General features: G+C 35.5%; 1 protein-coding gene across 1 annotated transcript in view; it reads right to left on the reverse strand.

The window, feature by feature from the left end:
- The window catches only part of ZC3H11D (zinc finger CCCH-type containing 11D), a 33146-nt gene that overhangs the window by 14174 nt on the left and 3886 nt on the right, over positions 1-15086 (reverse strand). Inside the window, exons 3-6 of the mRNA XM_074325328.2 lie at positions 3910-4068; positions 2904-2981; positions 2710-2823; positions 701-811 (exon numbers count right to left, since the gene is read on the reverse strand). Coding sequence (XP_074181429.1) covers positions 701-811; positions 2710-2823; positions 2904-2981; positions 3910-4068 — 462 coding nt within the window. The remainder of the gene's footprint in view (positions 1-700; positions 812-2709; positions 2824-2903; positions 2982-3909; positions 4069-15086) is intronic.

Here is a 15086-nt window from a genome sequence, read left to right on the forward strand (position 1 = left end):
TTATTAAAGGTGACATCCAAATGTGGACTGCCCTGTACAGAAATCAGTGAAACTAGTATAACAATATTTGACATTTATGGAGCATTAGTCTCTACGTCAGACACTCTACTGAGTACTCTAAGTGACTTATCACATTTAATTATCTTCCTGTACTAATCCTAATAAGTCAATATGAATTTACCTTAGTTATTTGCTAGCTGACACACATTACTGAATCATTTTGAAACCCTGTGGCTGAAAACATTTATTTTTTTCCTCACGATCTGTATCATGTCAGGATTTTCCCAACTTGAAGAAAACCTAACTTTAATGTCTTGATCTTAAATGAAGGCTTTGTTTATCCCATTTTGAGTTTGTTTACCTTATTAAATTTGACTCATTATTCCAGCATATTAATTTCCAGTCACCTGTAAATTTTATAAACATGTCTCCATTCATCCAGTCATTTAATTGTTTAAACATAAAGTCACTTATTCTACAAACACTTACAGAGTGCCCATGAATGACCAGACATTCTACTACAGGGATTCATCTACAGCAAGTCATTATATATACTTCCTGGCCTCAGGGAGTTTACCCAAAGCCATTGATAATAATGCCAAAACGATTTTGATGAAACAAAATTTGTTATGAGAGAAAATTAAGACTCACTTATTATATGATGATGTATTCAGAATCAACCAGTAATGAAATAACTCACCTCCATTTTCAAAAGCAGCTATGTCAGTCCTTGGTTTCCCATCCAACGATGCTTTCATCTTACCCTGCTTTTCAGATAGGCTAAATTTTGTTGGAACGGTAAGACCATCCCCTAGAAATAAAAAAAAAATTAAAAAAAAATAATTCTAGGAACCATTAGGTACTTAACAAGTTTGTGATAGAATTCATGATAATAATAAAAAGCCTAAAAGTTAATGCAAGCATTGTTTATAGTGATGTGATGAACAATAAATTTATAAACATTTGAATTTTAAGCAAATTTTGTAGTTATCAGGAAAGCATCAAACATTCATTTTCCTATGTGGATAATTTATAAAAAGGCAACTCAAAATTTAAGCAATCTAATACTATCATATGTGTATATGTATTTAGCTTATTTAATTTTTTATATAATGAACTTTGTAATATTCATTTGTTTATATATATTTACCATGGACAAATTGAGTAAAAAAGTATTAAAGTCTACTATTGACTTAAATATGCTAATTATATAGTGATAAATAATTCTCACCATTTTCCTTATACATCTCTAATTTTCTTCTAAAATAACTTTAAAAGCAGAATAAAAGAGATGTGACAACCTAATGAAACACATGATTCTGGATTGGGTTTTAAACCAGGAGAAAAACTGCATTTTGCTATAAAGGAAATGATGGCACAATTGGTGAAATTTGTAAAAAATTAAATAAATAAATAAAAGTCTATAAATAATACTGTGTCAGTGACAATTTTCTGATTTTGATATTTATACTACAGTTATATAAGATTTTTATAGGGGCATCATATCTGAAACTTACTCTCAAACAGTTCAAAAGTAATAACAACAATGTGAAAGTGAAAAATCATATATGTAAAACGATACTATTTGGGAAATCTGGGTAAAGGGTGCTCATGAATTTACTGAAATTATTTAAAAATAAAAAGCTTTAAAAAACATAATATAACGCATAATTGCATATAATTGTCTTTACAATCTACCATTTTCAATATTCATTTCAATACTAACTTGTCTGCTTTGTTTTTGGCTTGTTGTTGTTTTAGATTTTTTTTTGTTGTGATGGTGGTTTTGTTGTTTTGTTTTGTTTTGTTTTTGTTTTTTAGTCATGTGGACAATGTTGTCCTTCCCTAGATGGCTCCCACCTATCAGCCAGTTCTTTCTGATTGTTCTACCATCTGATGGTATATTCCTGCCTCCTCGCACCATATGTTTTAATGGTTTGCCACATATGTACTTGCAAAACAGGTACTTTATTCTTTATCCTATTATGCTCATCTTGATCCTGGGAGTGTTTTTTTTTTTCGTGTTTTTTTAAGGGGTAGGAAGGGATTACAATCTCTCTCACTGCTGCAAAACTTGTCTTTCAGCTCATGCTAGGGGCAAGAAAACTATATGAACTTACAGCATCCATGGATTTTCTCTGTGTTCCTGGTTTTATATCCAAAAACAATGTTCTTATTTTGCCCTGAAGAGAAAAATTATTCACCAACAGCAAAATCAGATTCACCGAAGTACAAGATCCGTGAAAGGCACAGCCTTGGATTACCCACCTGTGTTGCCCCTGAAATTGCCTGGTACACAGAAGGCACTCATTCAATGAGCAAGTGTGCCTGTGTTCTGCCACTAATATCATTCTGTGACCTGCCTGTTGTCTTTCTAGGGCTACACTGTCCTTTCTACTCATAAAGAAAAATCTACACCTATTTCCCAGGGAGATTTATTTTCATAGACAAAACAGTAAAAGCAAATTATTTACGGAATGACTACACGGGGCATGTGTTTATAAAGTCTATTCATTTTGTGTCTCCTTTTGGAAAGCGTGATTATATTAACAACAGCTTTTCATCTGATAAAAGCACTTCTTCTCAGTCTCAATTCTGATGTATTATTTATCATTTAATTCTAGTGTACATCTTGCTAAATAATTCACAGACTATCACACCAAGTATCTCTTGTGCATCACCTTAAAATGCTGCCTTTTAATTCCTTACCTTCTTGCAATTCCCTGCCATTTTCCGAAGACCTTTCTAATTCTTTTTCTGCTGCAGAGTCTGTGCTTTTTGATGATGAAGTATCTGGAGGAGCATGAAACCTGTAGTATTCACCTATCTCCCATAAGAGAAGTAATGGTTAGTATATTTGTCACATCAAGTATTAGAAAACCCACAAATATCTGATTGCTTACCAGATTTATAACACATCTCCCTTATTGCTCTTTTTTCTTCAATTTCTTCAGGAGTCTTTGTCCATAAACCAGAAGCATCTGTAGGATATGTATTTTTTAAATTAAATTGTCCCAAAGCCAAATAATCTGAAAATTTATAAACTAGAATGAAAAATCCCAAACATTGTTCTCATGGGTGGATTACCATTTTTTTAAATTTTTTAAATCCATAATTTGCAAACTGGCAAATATTTCTAATTGCTGTATTTCATGTATTAGAAAGAATCAGTCAAAAGAAAAGAAATGACTAATTACACATTATGTGTCTTGAGAAGCTGGCGATATAAATTCCCATGTTGCTGTCACAGTTGTTGGAGGGGAGAGATGCAGGAATGGGAGACAAAAGCAGGATCCTGAGCACAGGCGTGATGGTGGCCTGGACCCCACAGAAGGACACATTCCCAGGCAAAGACAGAGTGAGAGCTAGTTTTTCCGCAAGTTTATTTTGTCTGTACATACTTATTGGCATGTACTAGGCATGAATAGAATAGACTAGGATGTAAAGAACTGTTTCTAACCTTGTTTATACTTTTGCAAGGATTCCTTGGGATAATGCAGCTGACAGGGCTTTATAAATCATACACTACTCTATGGATCTCTGTAACTTAAAGGATTAAAGGTGAGATAGATGTAATCATGTAATCAACAGATGAACACACATGTATGTCAGTGTTAAGTTATATATAAATAAGTTATTGGTATCCCTATGAGCAACTGTACATATTTAAACATGAGATCTGACTCTCAGCCGCCATACACCAAAAACCTTCCGAGCCAAATGATAAGCATGTGTTCACATAAAACAAATGAGACCATAATGAATTTAATATACTTAATAAATTGAAAGCTATTTTCTCATCAAAATCTGCCTTACATATTACATTATAGACCTCTAATAGTTAAATATGTAGAAAATATTATGAGATTTTTGAATGTGCATTTTAAATCTGAGAAAAAGTTTACTAACCAGTTTGTTCATCTCCTTCCTCTTCTTCTTCCTTAAAGTTAGTTTGTAAAACTAAAGGCTGGTGAATGGGTCGTGATATATTCTCCTGAGTTTTCAGAGGTTCCTGACTCTGGGTCAGGAATGGAGTTTCTTCCTGAGTTTCTTTCTGTTGTGTAATATCTACAGAGAAATGCAACACTTCAGGCTTATCAAAATATTCAACAATCAACCGTTGTCCTCCTAATTAACTGCATACTTTGTTGAAAGGTTTCTCTTCTTATTTCTGAAAAGGTTATTAAACTAACAAAAAATATCAACATTATGCTGTAAGAGTGGAAAATGTGCTAATTCATAGATGTTAAATAGTAATTATAACCATAACTTTATATAGAACCATGACTTTATATATCACACTTTTGCTGTAAATGCAAAGTGATCAAAAACATTACTGTAGTCTTACGTTAGATGTGTGAGATAAGAATGAACTTAATTAATCACATTATGACAAATTAACAAAGTCAAATGCATATAAGGCATAGCTTATAATGGCAGAGTATGTGTGTCCAAAGAGGGAAAAATCCAATGGTTCTACTGTCTTGTGGCTGGGGGTGGTTACTTGGAAGTGAGAATGATACTTTCAGATTTCTCTATTGGCTACACAGTAGTTTGGACTAGCCAAAACTCTAGGTCACATTTACACGTTCTGTAACCTTCAAAACTCACCAGCGCATAACAGAAGTGGCTAATGAATATAATTATCTTCTATCATTGCTAATTTGACTCCTTTTGTTTTCTAAGCTAATAGTTATTTAATCTGGTTAATTATCAGAATCAGCTAAAGCAATTTTTCAAAGCATCTTCTAGGTCTTTGCTTTCTGAACTTCTGAATCAGTAGGTCTCGATTAAAGCCTCAAAATCTGATACTATTTTTTAAATGTCTCAGGTAATTATAAAGTCAGCCAAGTTTGGAGACCTCTGCCCCAAATCAATCATCCTCTAGATGGGGTTCTGGGTCATGGATATGCCCTCCCAATAATTTGAAAACAATCAATTATATTCCCCATCCTCAATTTCCACATATTTGTTTCCCCTAAAGTTGGTTTGGCTGACAACAGGCCTGAGTTCACAATAGCCTTTCCTCACTTTACAACATAAAGGCCTACCCTTCACTCATGCCAAAATTTACTACAGCACTTTGTCCAAAGAGAAATCCTCCTTTATGGATTAATCAAACTATCATGAACACATACAGCTTTCTCCATTACCTTGATTTGTACACACTTCTACCAGGAGAAAATCAGTGTGGTGGGCAGAATAATGCCACCCCCCAGAATATCCATAACCTATATATGTATTAGATTATATGGGAAAGAGGAATTAAGACTGCTAATCGGCTGACCTTAAAATCGGCAGATTATCCTGGATTATTTTGATGGGCCCAAAGTAATCAAAAGTGTCTTTAAAAGTGGGAGAGAGATGCAGAGGAAGACAGCCAAGAAAAGAGATATGACAATGGAAGCTAGGTCAGAGTGATGCAATGTCAGGACTTGACTATCCATTGCTGACTTTGAAGATGGAGGAAGGGAGACATGAACGAAGGAATACAGAAGTCCTCTAGGAAATGGAAAAGGCAAGGAAACAGAATCTCTGTCAGAGTCCCTAGAAGAAACACAGCACTGGGAACACCTTAATTTTAATCCAGAGAGACCTGCATCGAATTTCTAAACTATAGAACTGCAAAATAATAAACTTGACTTGTTGAAGCCACTTGGTTGGTCATAATTTGTATTGGATACTTTTAGCTATTATCAATATGTAATCCCAAGATTTGTCATTTGCTACAAAGAAAAGTTTCATTGAACATTCAAACCAGTAAATGTTAAAGCCACATTTTTTAAAAGCTTTATTGAGATATAATTCACATACCACATAATTCACTAATTTAAGTGCACAATCCAGTGGTTTTTAGTATATTCACAAAGTTATGCAACCCTCACCATGATCAATTTTAGGACATTTGATCACCCCCCAAAAGGATGGAAACCTATATCCATCCAAAAGCAGTTACTCCTCATGAACTCCCAATGCCCACCGCCCTACAAAAGCATAATATATTATACTTTCTGTTTCTATGGATTTGCCTATTCTGGGTATTTCATATCAATGGAATCATTCAACATCTGGTCTTCCGTACATGACGTCTTCCACTTAACATAGTGTTTTCAAGGTTTATTCTTGCTGCCGCCTCTCACAACGTTTTATTCCTTTTTATAGCCAAATAATATTCCATTGTATGAACATACCACAATTTATCCATTCATCAAAGGGTGGACATTTGGGTTGTTTCCACTGTTTGGGCTGTTATAAATAATGTCGGCATGAACATTTGTGTACAAGTTTTTGTGAGGATATACACTTCACATCTCCTGTGTATGGAGGAGCTGGGACATATTGTGACTATGTTTAATCTTTTGAGCCATACTGGTTTCCAAAGCACCAGTTTACATTCCTACCTGCAATATATGAAGATTCCAATTTCTCCACAACCTGTCAACATTTATCTTTCTGATTAAACCATCCTAGTGGGTATGAAGTGGTATCACATTGTGCTTTTGATTTACACTTATCTAATGGTTAATAATGATGAGCATCTTTTCATGAATTGAGTAACCACTTGCCTATTTTTCAGAAATGTCTATTCAGAGTTTTTGCCCATTTTGTAATTGGGTTGATTTCATTTTCCCCTTATTAACTGAAAAGACCTTCCTTTACCAATTGCTCAGCCATCTTACCTTCTACAAACCAGATGTCCATCGCTGCAAAGATCTGTTTCCACATTTTTATTCTGTTCCATTTGTCAATTTGTTTAGCCAATACTACACTGTCCTAATCTTTTTCACGGTAGAGGCCTTGATATCTGCTAAACAAATCCTATCCTTTCATTTTCTTCAAGCAAGTCTTGACTAGTGTTAGCTCTTTGAATTTTCATATAAATTTTAGGACCTGTTTGAATTTTGATTGTGATTGTTGTTCATATATTTTTTTTAAATCGATGTTAGGTATTGAATCACTATGGCAATTCAAATGTCACTGGATGTATTTAAAGGAGTAATACTTTTTTTTTAAATTTCAATATTGAGAAAATGTTGGAAAGTACACCCTTTGCAACTATTTAAACTTATGATCAAAGAGTTTAGGTAATCAAAAGTTTTAGAAAATAATTCATCAAAAATAAAGATTACTGCTCATTACACCTTTATATTCAGTGTATTAAAATATATATCCGAAGGAGAAAGTGATAGGATGGGAAAAACAGCACATTTAGTGACCAGAAATCACCCAGTTAGAAATATGAAATAAATAATTCAGGTGAATTACTTGGCAATCAAGTAACGCAAAAAAACTTCACTCAGATAACAGTTAAGTTTACTTCTCTATGATGGTTAAAACAGTGGTGTGCTTTGAGGTTTAACACATATTATTATAACTTTCTTCATTTGAGGTAACTTTTCCGTGAGACCTCAAATACCAATGCTCTGCATTTTAAGGAACTACTATAATGTACTTCCCATTAATTTACACAAATAGATAATTTTTGTCAACATTTTTCTACCCAAAGTACAGTTTCATGTCACTAAGATCAACTTTGGCGTGATCAGATATGTTTCATCTAACAGTTGGGGGGAAAAATATATATATATATATTACATACCATGTTTCGCCGAAAATAAGACCTACCTGGACAATCAGCTCTAACGCATCTTTTGGAGCAAAAATTAATATAAGACCCGGTCTTATTTTACTGTAATATAGGACTGGGCCTTATATAATGTAATATAATATGGTATAATACTGTGTCTTATATTAACTTTTGCTCTAACGCATTAAAGCTGATTGTCCCACTAGGTCTTATTTTTGGGGAAACACGGTATATATACATGACATATACATATCATACATATATCACATATATATCATATGTGATATATGTATGATATATGATATATGATATATATGGTATATATCATATATCATATATATGTATATATACCGTGGGTGCCAAAAAATGTATACACATGACATATATTCATCTTTTGTTATTGGTATATATTGAGTATTACAATTTTAATACAGTTTTTTTTTCCTTTCTTAAAATGTGTATATATTTTTTGGCACTCTCTTTCTCTCTCTCTCCATATATACACATATATTAGTAACACCATTATTTTTGCTTGCCCTTTACTCATTCCTTACTTAGTTTTATGTAAAGGACATCCATTTTCCTTAGGGAAATCACCTTTTTCCCATCTTCAATCTACTTAATTTGAGTGAAGAAAACCTCCTAAAGATTAGCTATTCTTTTGGCCTGAACAATTGTTAGAAATAAACGTGATTCCTACACATCATCAGATAAAGTTCAGTGTTAAGATTTTAGCTAGAAAAGGATTTGTTTCTTCTGAGGCTAATTTAGAATGATGATGATAGTGATGAGAATACTGAGTGCATCCTGAGTGCTTACTCTTTTCCAGGTATTCTTCTAAACAATTAGGTATTAATTCATTAAATATCCAAAACAATCCCATGACATAGGTATTATTACTATTGTTTATACAGATGAGAAACTGGGTCACAGAGATATTAAATTGTCCAAGGTCACGGTGGCAAGTATGTGGGAAGATGAGATTTTACCCCAGTCTGACCCAGAGTTCTCCATCTTTGCTTATTCTGACTCCAGGATCTAGATCTGAAGCTTCGGGGGCAATTACAGTATGTGGAGAATGACACTAGCCCATAGCCAAGAGTTGGCAAAGGAAATCCTGGATCCAGCTGGGGCTAATGTCTGCCCTGTCTCTAATAGCTTCAGTTACATGAGCTGGTAATTCTAGTTTTCCCTTAAATCAGATTGAGTCGGATTTCTCTTCTTAAAATCAGTAGTATGCTGGAGTAGGCTCAGATCAAGGCCTAAGAACTAATTGTCTAACGTTTAGGAATTTTGCAAACCAACAGATGTTATATTGGTAGCTTGAAATCATCCATGGTAGTATTATTTGCTCCATGTCTGCAAATACTGCCTATTTTTTGTTTTCCAAAGTGGGGATGGGGAGTAGAGGCACTTTTAAACATGTGACAGGACATCACTGCTTACAGTCACGAGAGCCTTATTTGGTACATATGGTAGACCACCACGTCATGCCCACACATTTCAAAAATTAACAATTACTGTCTGTGCTTTGCCAATTTTCAAAAGAAATTCAATTATTTTCATACAGATGTCATGTATGCTGTCATCATAATGCAATGTTTCCTACTATAAATCCCTTCCATAGCTAGAACACAAATGCAAAGGCAAAACATGTAGATTATAAGACTCTTGCATGATAAATTCCATTATTTTTAACCAATAAGTTGTTTTTATTCATGCTCTCTGGGAATTGGGTGCTATCTTCCCTTTGCTTGAAACAATAAAAAGTGTACTTATGTTTGTATGATTCACAGAGCACAGGTTCTTCACCAATCTTTTTCTTCACTTTTCACTCATTCTTTAAGAACGTCCACATGGGATGACTAGGTTAGGGCATTAGACACACTTGTATAGATTTTAAAATATACTGATTCATCTTCTTTGTGTATTTTTGCCAACAATGTTTAATCTAAATCTAATTATGAGGAAATAGATTCCCATTTAAGGGGTATTCTGCAACGCAACTGGCCTGAGCTCTTTAAAATGCCAATGACATGGAAGAAAAACAACAACAGGGAAATGTAGATATTAAAAACACATGACCATTAATTGCAACAAATGATGCCTAATTGGATTCTGGATTGGAAAACAAAACAAACAACTATAAGGCTATACTACTCAACACGTGGTCCCCGGAACCTGACAGCTTGTTAGAAATTCAGAACCTCAGGCCCCAGCCGAGACATACCGAATCAGACTCAATTTCACTAGATCTCTGGGTGATCCCTATGAATATTAAATTTTGATAAGCATTGCAATAAAGAACATTGTTGGACAATTGGGGAAATTTGAGTATGGACTGAATATTAGACATTCGTATCATATCATTATTAAAGTTCCTGTATGTGATAGTCATGTGTAATGTAGTTATGTAGGAGAATGTCCTTAAATTTAGGAGATATGTACTGAAGTATGTAGGGATGAAGTAAGTTTCAGGATATTTGCAGCTAACACTTAAATGGTTTCAAAAAAAGTGGGGATAAATATGTGTTAGTTCATTATATGCATATATGTAAGTATAATAGAAGGAAAAGAGAAAATGAATTGACAAACTGTAAGGAATAGAACATATGAAGGTCTGCCTGGGAACATTTGGGGATGTAAATTCTCACAGTGGCTGGGGTATGTGCTTGGCCTTGGAAGGATTGGCTACCCTCCCAAGGACCAAGGAAATATTTACAAGATGTGGAGCCTGGCCTTCGCCTTGGTGCAGGGGGGCCGAGCTCCGATACATCTAATCTCGTACCAAGGATTGGCCCCGTCTCCTAGCCAGATCCGAGACCAGTTCCTTGTGTTGCTAACAGGTATGCTTATTGGCTCCTTGCCGCTGTTGTTAGTGAAGTCCTCAAAACCCCAGAAAGCTGAGGCAGGCACAGTTGTTCCCTGGCCTCCTCGGCTGCTGCGAGATATTCTGCCTGTGTTGATGACTTTACTTGACTGGTATTTTGCCTGTGCTGATGAAAGGCCGTTGCTGTTTCTACGACTCTAATTGACTGGGCCCTGGTGATATGATGAATTGCCTCCTTGCTTGTTAGTGGTATGATGATATATTCTCCTAATGTCTGTCTTGTCTGTCTTACTTTCGCTTTGTGATAAAACTCTTTAACCCCTTCATCCCAGCTTGTGGTGGTGTGTCTTACGTATCGGGCCTTGAAATTAAGTCTGTGCACAGCAATCGATAATACTTATTGACACACAAACTGATGAGGAATATATGAATAGGTGTTCACTGAACTATTCTTGCAATTTTTCTGTAGGTTAAAAATTTTTGAAATGAAAAGTTGGAGGGAAAAATTACACTGAAGACTGGGCTCCAACACTCATTAATTTAATTGGTGGTCTATGTGGTAACCAGAAATGTTTTGTTTTGTTTTATTGTTTTTGTTGTTATTGTTGGCCATTATTGTTTTTTTAAGCTCCCAAGGTAATGTTAATTAGGACCCAGAGTTGAGATCCCCTGGATTAGGCGAACTGCAGATGTGGTCCCTGTATGTAGATGTATGTATGTATGTATTCATTCATTCATTCATTCACTCATTCATTCAATGTATGCAATTTTAGAAGCATGCTGGACCATGGCTGAGAACAGACACAGTGTCCAGTCACAGTGAAGAGTTGCCCATTCAAACAAAATTGTTCAAGTGTCAACCTTGTGTGGGTTATAGTATTTACTCAATCTCTCTCCTTTTCTCCCAAAGAGGAAAGAACTGAGTTGAACAGTTTTTTTCTCTCATAACCACTAATAATTGTCTTACTCTGCATAAGACAATGTCTTACTCTGTATAAGACAATGTCTTACTCTGTGTAATAATTGTCTTAACTCCCCCCCACACACACACACACACAAAATTAGACTATGTTTTGCCAATTCAAATATTCAAGTCAAAGTGTCTATCAAACTATTTAAAAACCATTTATTAGACAATGGTTTTTTAAGACTTGGAACAAAATGGTCAAGTACACATATTTGTTTAGGCGAGATCCTCTAAAGTGAGCTGATCCAAAGTTCATTTAAAGTGGCCAAATAGTCAATTGTCCAAGACACTGACTTAGAATAAATGAGAATGAAATATCCCATTCAATTGTTCGTTATAGAATAACATGGTAATTAGCCAAAGAGATGAACAATTGCTTCAACGTCTCAGCCACTGTTTTGAACAAATCGTCCCTTTACAAAATTGAGGGAGTCTGTTAAGGGAAACAGTTTCTCTGAGTACACTAACCTCTAATGTATACCATGGTAAAAAGAAGAAGTACCTATCATGCTTGCAAAGAAAATATGAAATGTACTCAGAAATGCCTAGCTAATTCTTTTAACTATAATAAATATCAACTGATTTATGTTTTCTTAGCACTATCATTTGGTTTAGCAATGATTTGCTTTGAAACTGGTTTAGCAATATTTACGCGAAATATCTTTCAAAAGAGTCCAAAACCTTTTTTAATTTGCTAGCAGGTTAAAGTTTAAATTGTGAAAAGGCTTACTGGCAGTTTTATGTTCTCTGACAAAAAATGCCGAACTCTTGACAATCACACTTAGTACTTAAAGACAACATACAACGGCAAATCAACTAATGAAAAATTGCTTTTGGCAAGCGCCTCATTGTGAAAGCACACAACTGACGTCTTAGGAGGCATTGTAGCTCCAACTCACCCACTTAATATGGACCACTTGATGGGTCACAATTCCTCAAGCAAAGACCCTACAAACTGTCACAGGCTGCACATTTAAATGCCTATATTTACCTTATGTTAGCCTAAGAGATAAAATCACACATAAATTGCGCAATGCTATGTGAATCGATACTTGGTTGTATTTTGCTAGCAAAAAAGAAAAAAGAAAAATGTCATAATCCCATCCTGAATTTATCAATCACATGCACTTACTGAAAACATAAAAATGTGTATTTTTAATAAAGGTACAATTTCATAACGCAATCTTTGTCTAAGGTGAGGAGATTTATGGTCCTATTTTTGGTTAATATGAACCTTAATGACAGGTGTTCCAGGAAATAGCATAGGAAATATTAGTTCTACAAAAGATCAAATTATACTTTTTGAGGTATTGAAATATTTCCAAAATGAACAAATAATACAGTAGTTCAATACATAATTCCACTGAGCTTAGTAATTTCCTACAGTCTGAAACTGAATCCTCTCTTCTAGAGCACAGAAATGTGTCTAGGCAAACAGAAGATAATTGCCTGCTTAAAACAAATACATAGTGTTCAGAATTTCCTAGGGTAGAAAGGCTACTATGTATCAATAGGTAATACTAGGTTCCTATGTTAGATGCTTGGGATTCCTCAGTGAGCAAAGAAAAGATTTCCGTTTTTATGGAACATTTGTTCTACAGGGAAGAGTCAAACAATGAAAACAGATGTAGTAAAGAAAATGATAAGGGTTATGGCAAAAAGAAAAGCACAGCAAGGCCAGGAAGATTGGGAATGAGTAGGAAGGAAGTGGGGAGGCTGATTACATCTCAAATAGAGTGTTCACGATAGACCTCATTAAAAGGTGATTATTTGACTAAGGCCTTGAAAAGGTAAAGAAATTAGCCATTAGGACACTGAGAGAAGAGCACTGCATGCAAAACCCAGGAAGCAGGAGTATGCATGCCTGCTGTAGGAAAAGCAAGGCAACCAGTGTGGTTGAAACACAATGAGCAACTAGAAGAGTTTTAGAAGATAAATTCGGAGAGACAACAGAGCAAGTAGAGTCATGTAAGCGTTTGTTAGGACTCTTATTTTACTCTGATTGAAATGAAAATCCATTGGAGGGGTGACATCTAATTTATGTATAAGAGTATCACTCTAGCAACTGTGCTTTGAACAGACGTAGAGATACAAGAGTTAAAGCAGGGAAACCAGTTAGGAGGCTACTGCAGTCATCCGGGCATGAGATGACGATGGTGGCATGGCTCAGGGTGGGCATGATAGAGGTGATGAGGAAAGTCAGAGTCTGGATATATTAAGACAGTAGAGTTAACAGAATTTCTACATAGATTAGACGTGGGGTATGAGAGAAACAAATGTGAGGCTGATTCAGATGACGTGAGCAAGTAGAAGGATAGAACTGGCATCAAACCAAGCAAGACGGGCCGTGGATATAGCAAGTTGGGAGTACAGGGGTAAAATCATGAGTTTGAACATGTTAACGTGAGAAATGTCTATTAGTCATCCAAGTTAAGAGTCCAAGTGAGAAGCTGAATACAGAGATGCGAAGTTCAAGAGAGGGAGAGAGTTCTGGAATGGATATGCAGATTTGGGAGTAATTTACACATGGAACATAATCAAAGCCACGAGGCTGGATGAGATTATCAAGGAGTAGACAGAGAAGAAAAGAGAACCAAGGACTAATTTCTAGAACATTCCACATGTAAGAGGTTGGGAAAAGAGGGAAAACCAGCAAAGGAGAGTGAAAACAGAGCACTAGATAGACAGGAGTGAAACAAACAGGGTATGCTGTCCTGGAAACTAGATAAGAAAATTATATCAATGATGAAGGGGGATCAAATGTTCAAATGTGTCAACTGCTAATGGTTCAAGTTATGTAAAGACTGAGAATTGACTGCTGGATGTAACAATTTGTATATCATTGGTGAAAAAACGGCTAAATAACTTGATTTACAGGGGATTAAGAGACAGTGGGAGGGGAGGATTTTATAATGGCAAGGATAGATAACCATTTTGAGGAGAATTGCTACAAAGGGAAAGAAAAAGAAATGGGGTGGTAGCTTGTGAGAAAATGGATCAAGAGAAGTGAGAATTTTTCTTTTTTAATAATTAGAGAGATAAATATGTGCTTGTATGCTGATAGGGATGATCTAATAATAATGAAAAAATGATTATGTAGAAGAGAGAAGGAAGAATTGTTGAATCGGTGTGCTTGAGTAGATGAGAGGGAGTGAGATCTAGCCAACAAATGGAAAGACAGGCTTTAGGTAAGAGTATGAACAGCTCGGCTTTGGTAAGGAGCAAGTACAGATGGTAATAGGTGGGCAGATGTAGTGATGGAAACCTGTGGAGATTCTCATTAAAGTTTCTCAGTTCAGTAAGACAGAAGACCACCACCTGGGAGGAGGGGTAGAGGGTTTAAGGAAAAGGAAGAAGCTATGAAATAATAGTCTGGGAGAGTATGAATGAACTGGGGGAGTGTCATGTAGTATGATTGGCAGTCAGCATTAAGGTCTCATTTGAGGTTTGTGATCATGAATTTAACCCAATAAGCATGGTTGTATATTTTTCTGCAGCTATGTTCAACTGTAATGGATCCCAGCACTGAGTGAGTAGTCCCCTGAGAGTTGTGTTTAACCAGTGTTATGGCTGCCAAGCAACTACAGTGAAGCCAGAAGGGAGCAGGAATGTGGAAGGTACGGGTAAAGGACAGATTACCAGACAGAGGTGAGGGAAGCTATCCAGGGGTGAGGGATTGTGAAAAGATGCCACAATCAATG

The sequence above is a fragment of the Rhinolophus sinicus genome, chromosome 1 (assembly GCF_057876585.1).
Source record: "Rhinolophus sinicus isolate RSI-liver-muscle chromosome 1, RSI-T2T, whole genome shotgun sequence".
Taxonomy (NCBI): domain Eukaryota; kingdom Metazoa; phylum Chordata; class Mammalia; order Chiroptera; family Rhinolophidae; genus Rhinolophus; species Rhinolophus sinicus.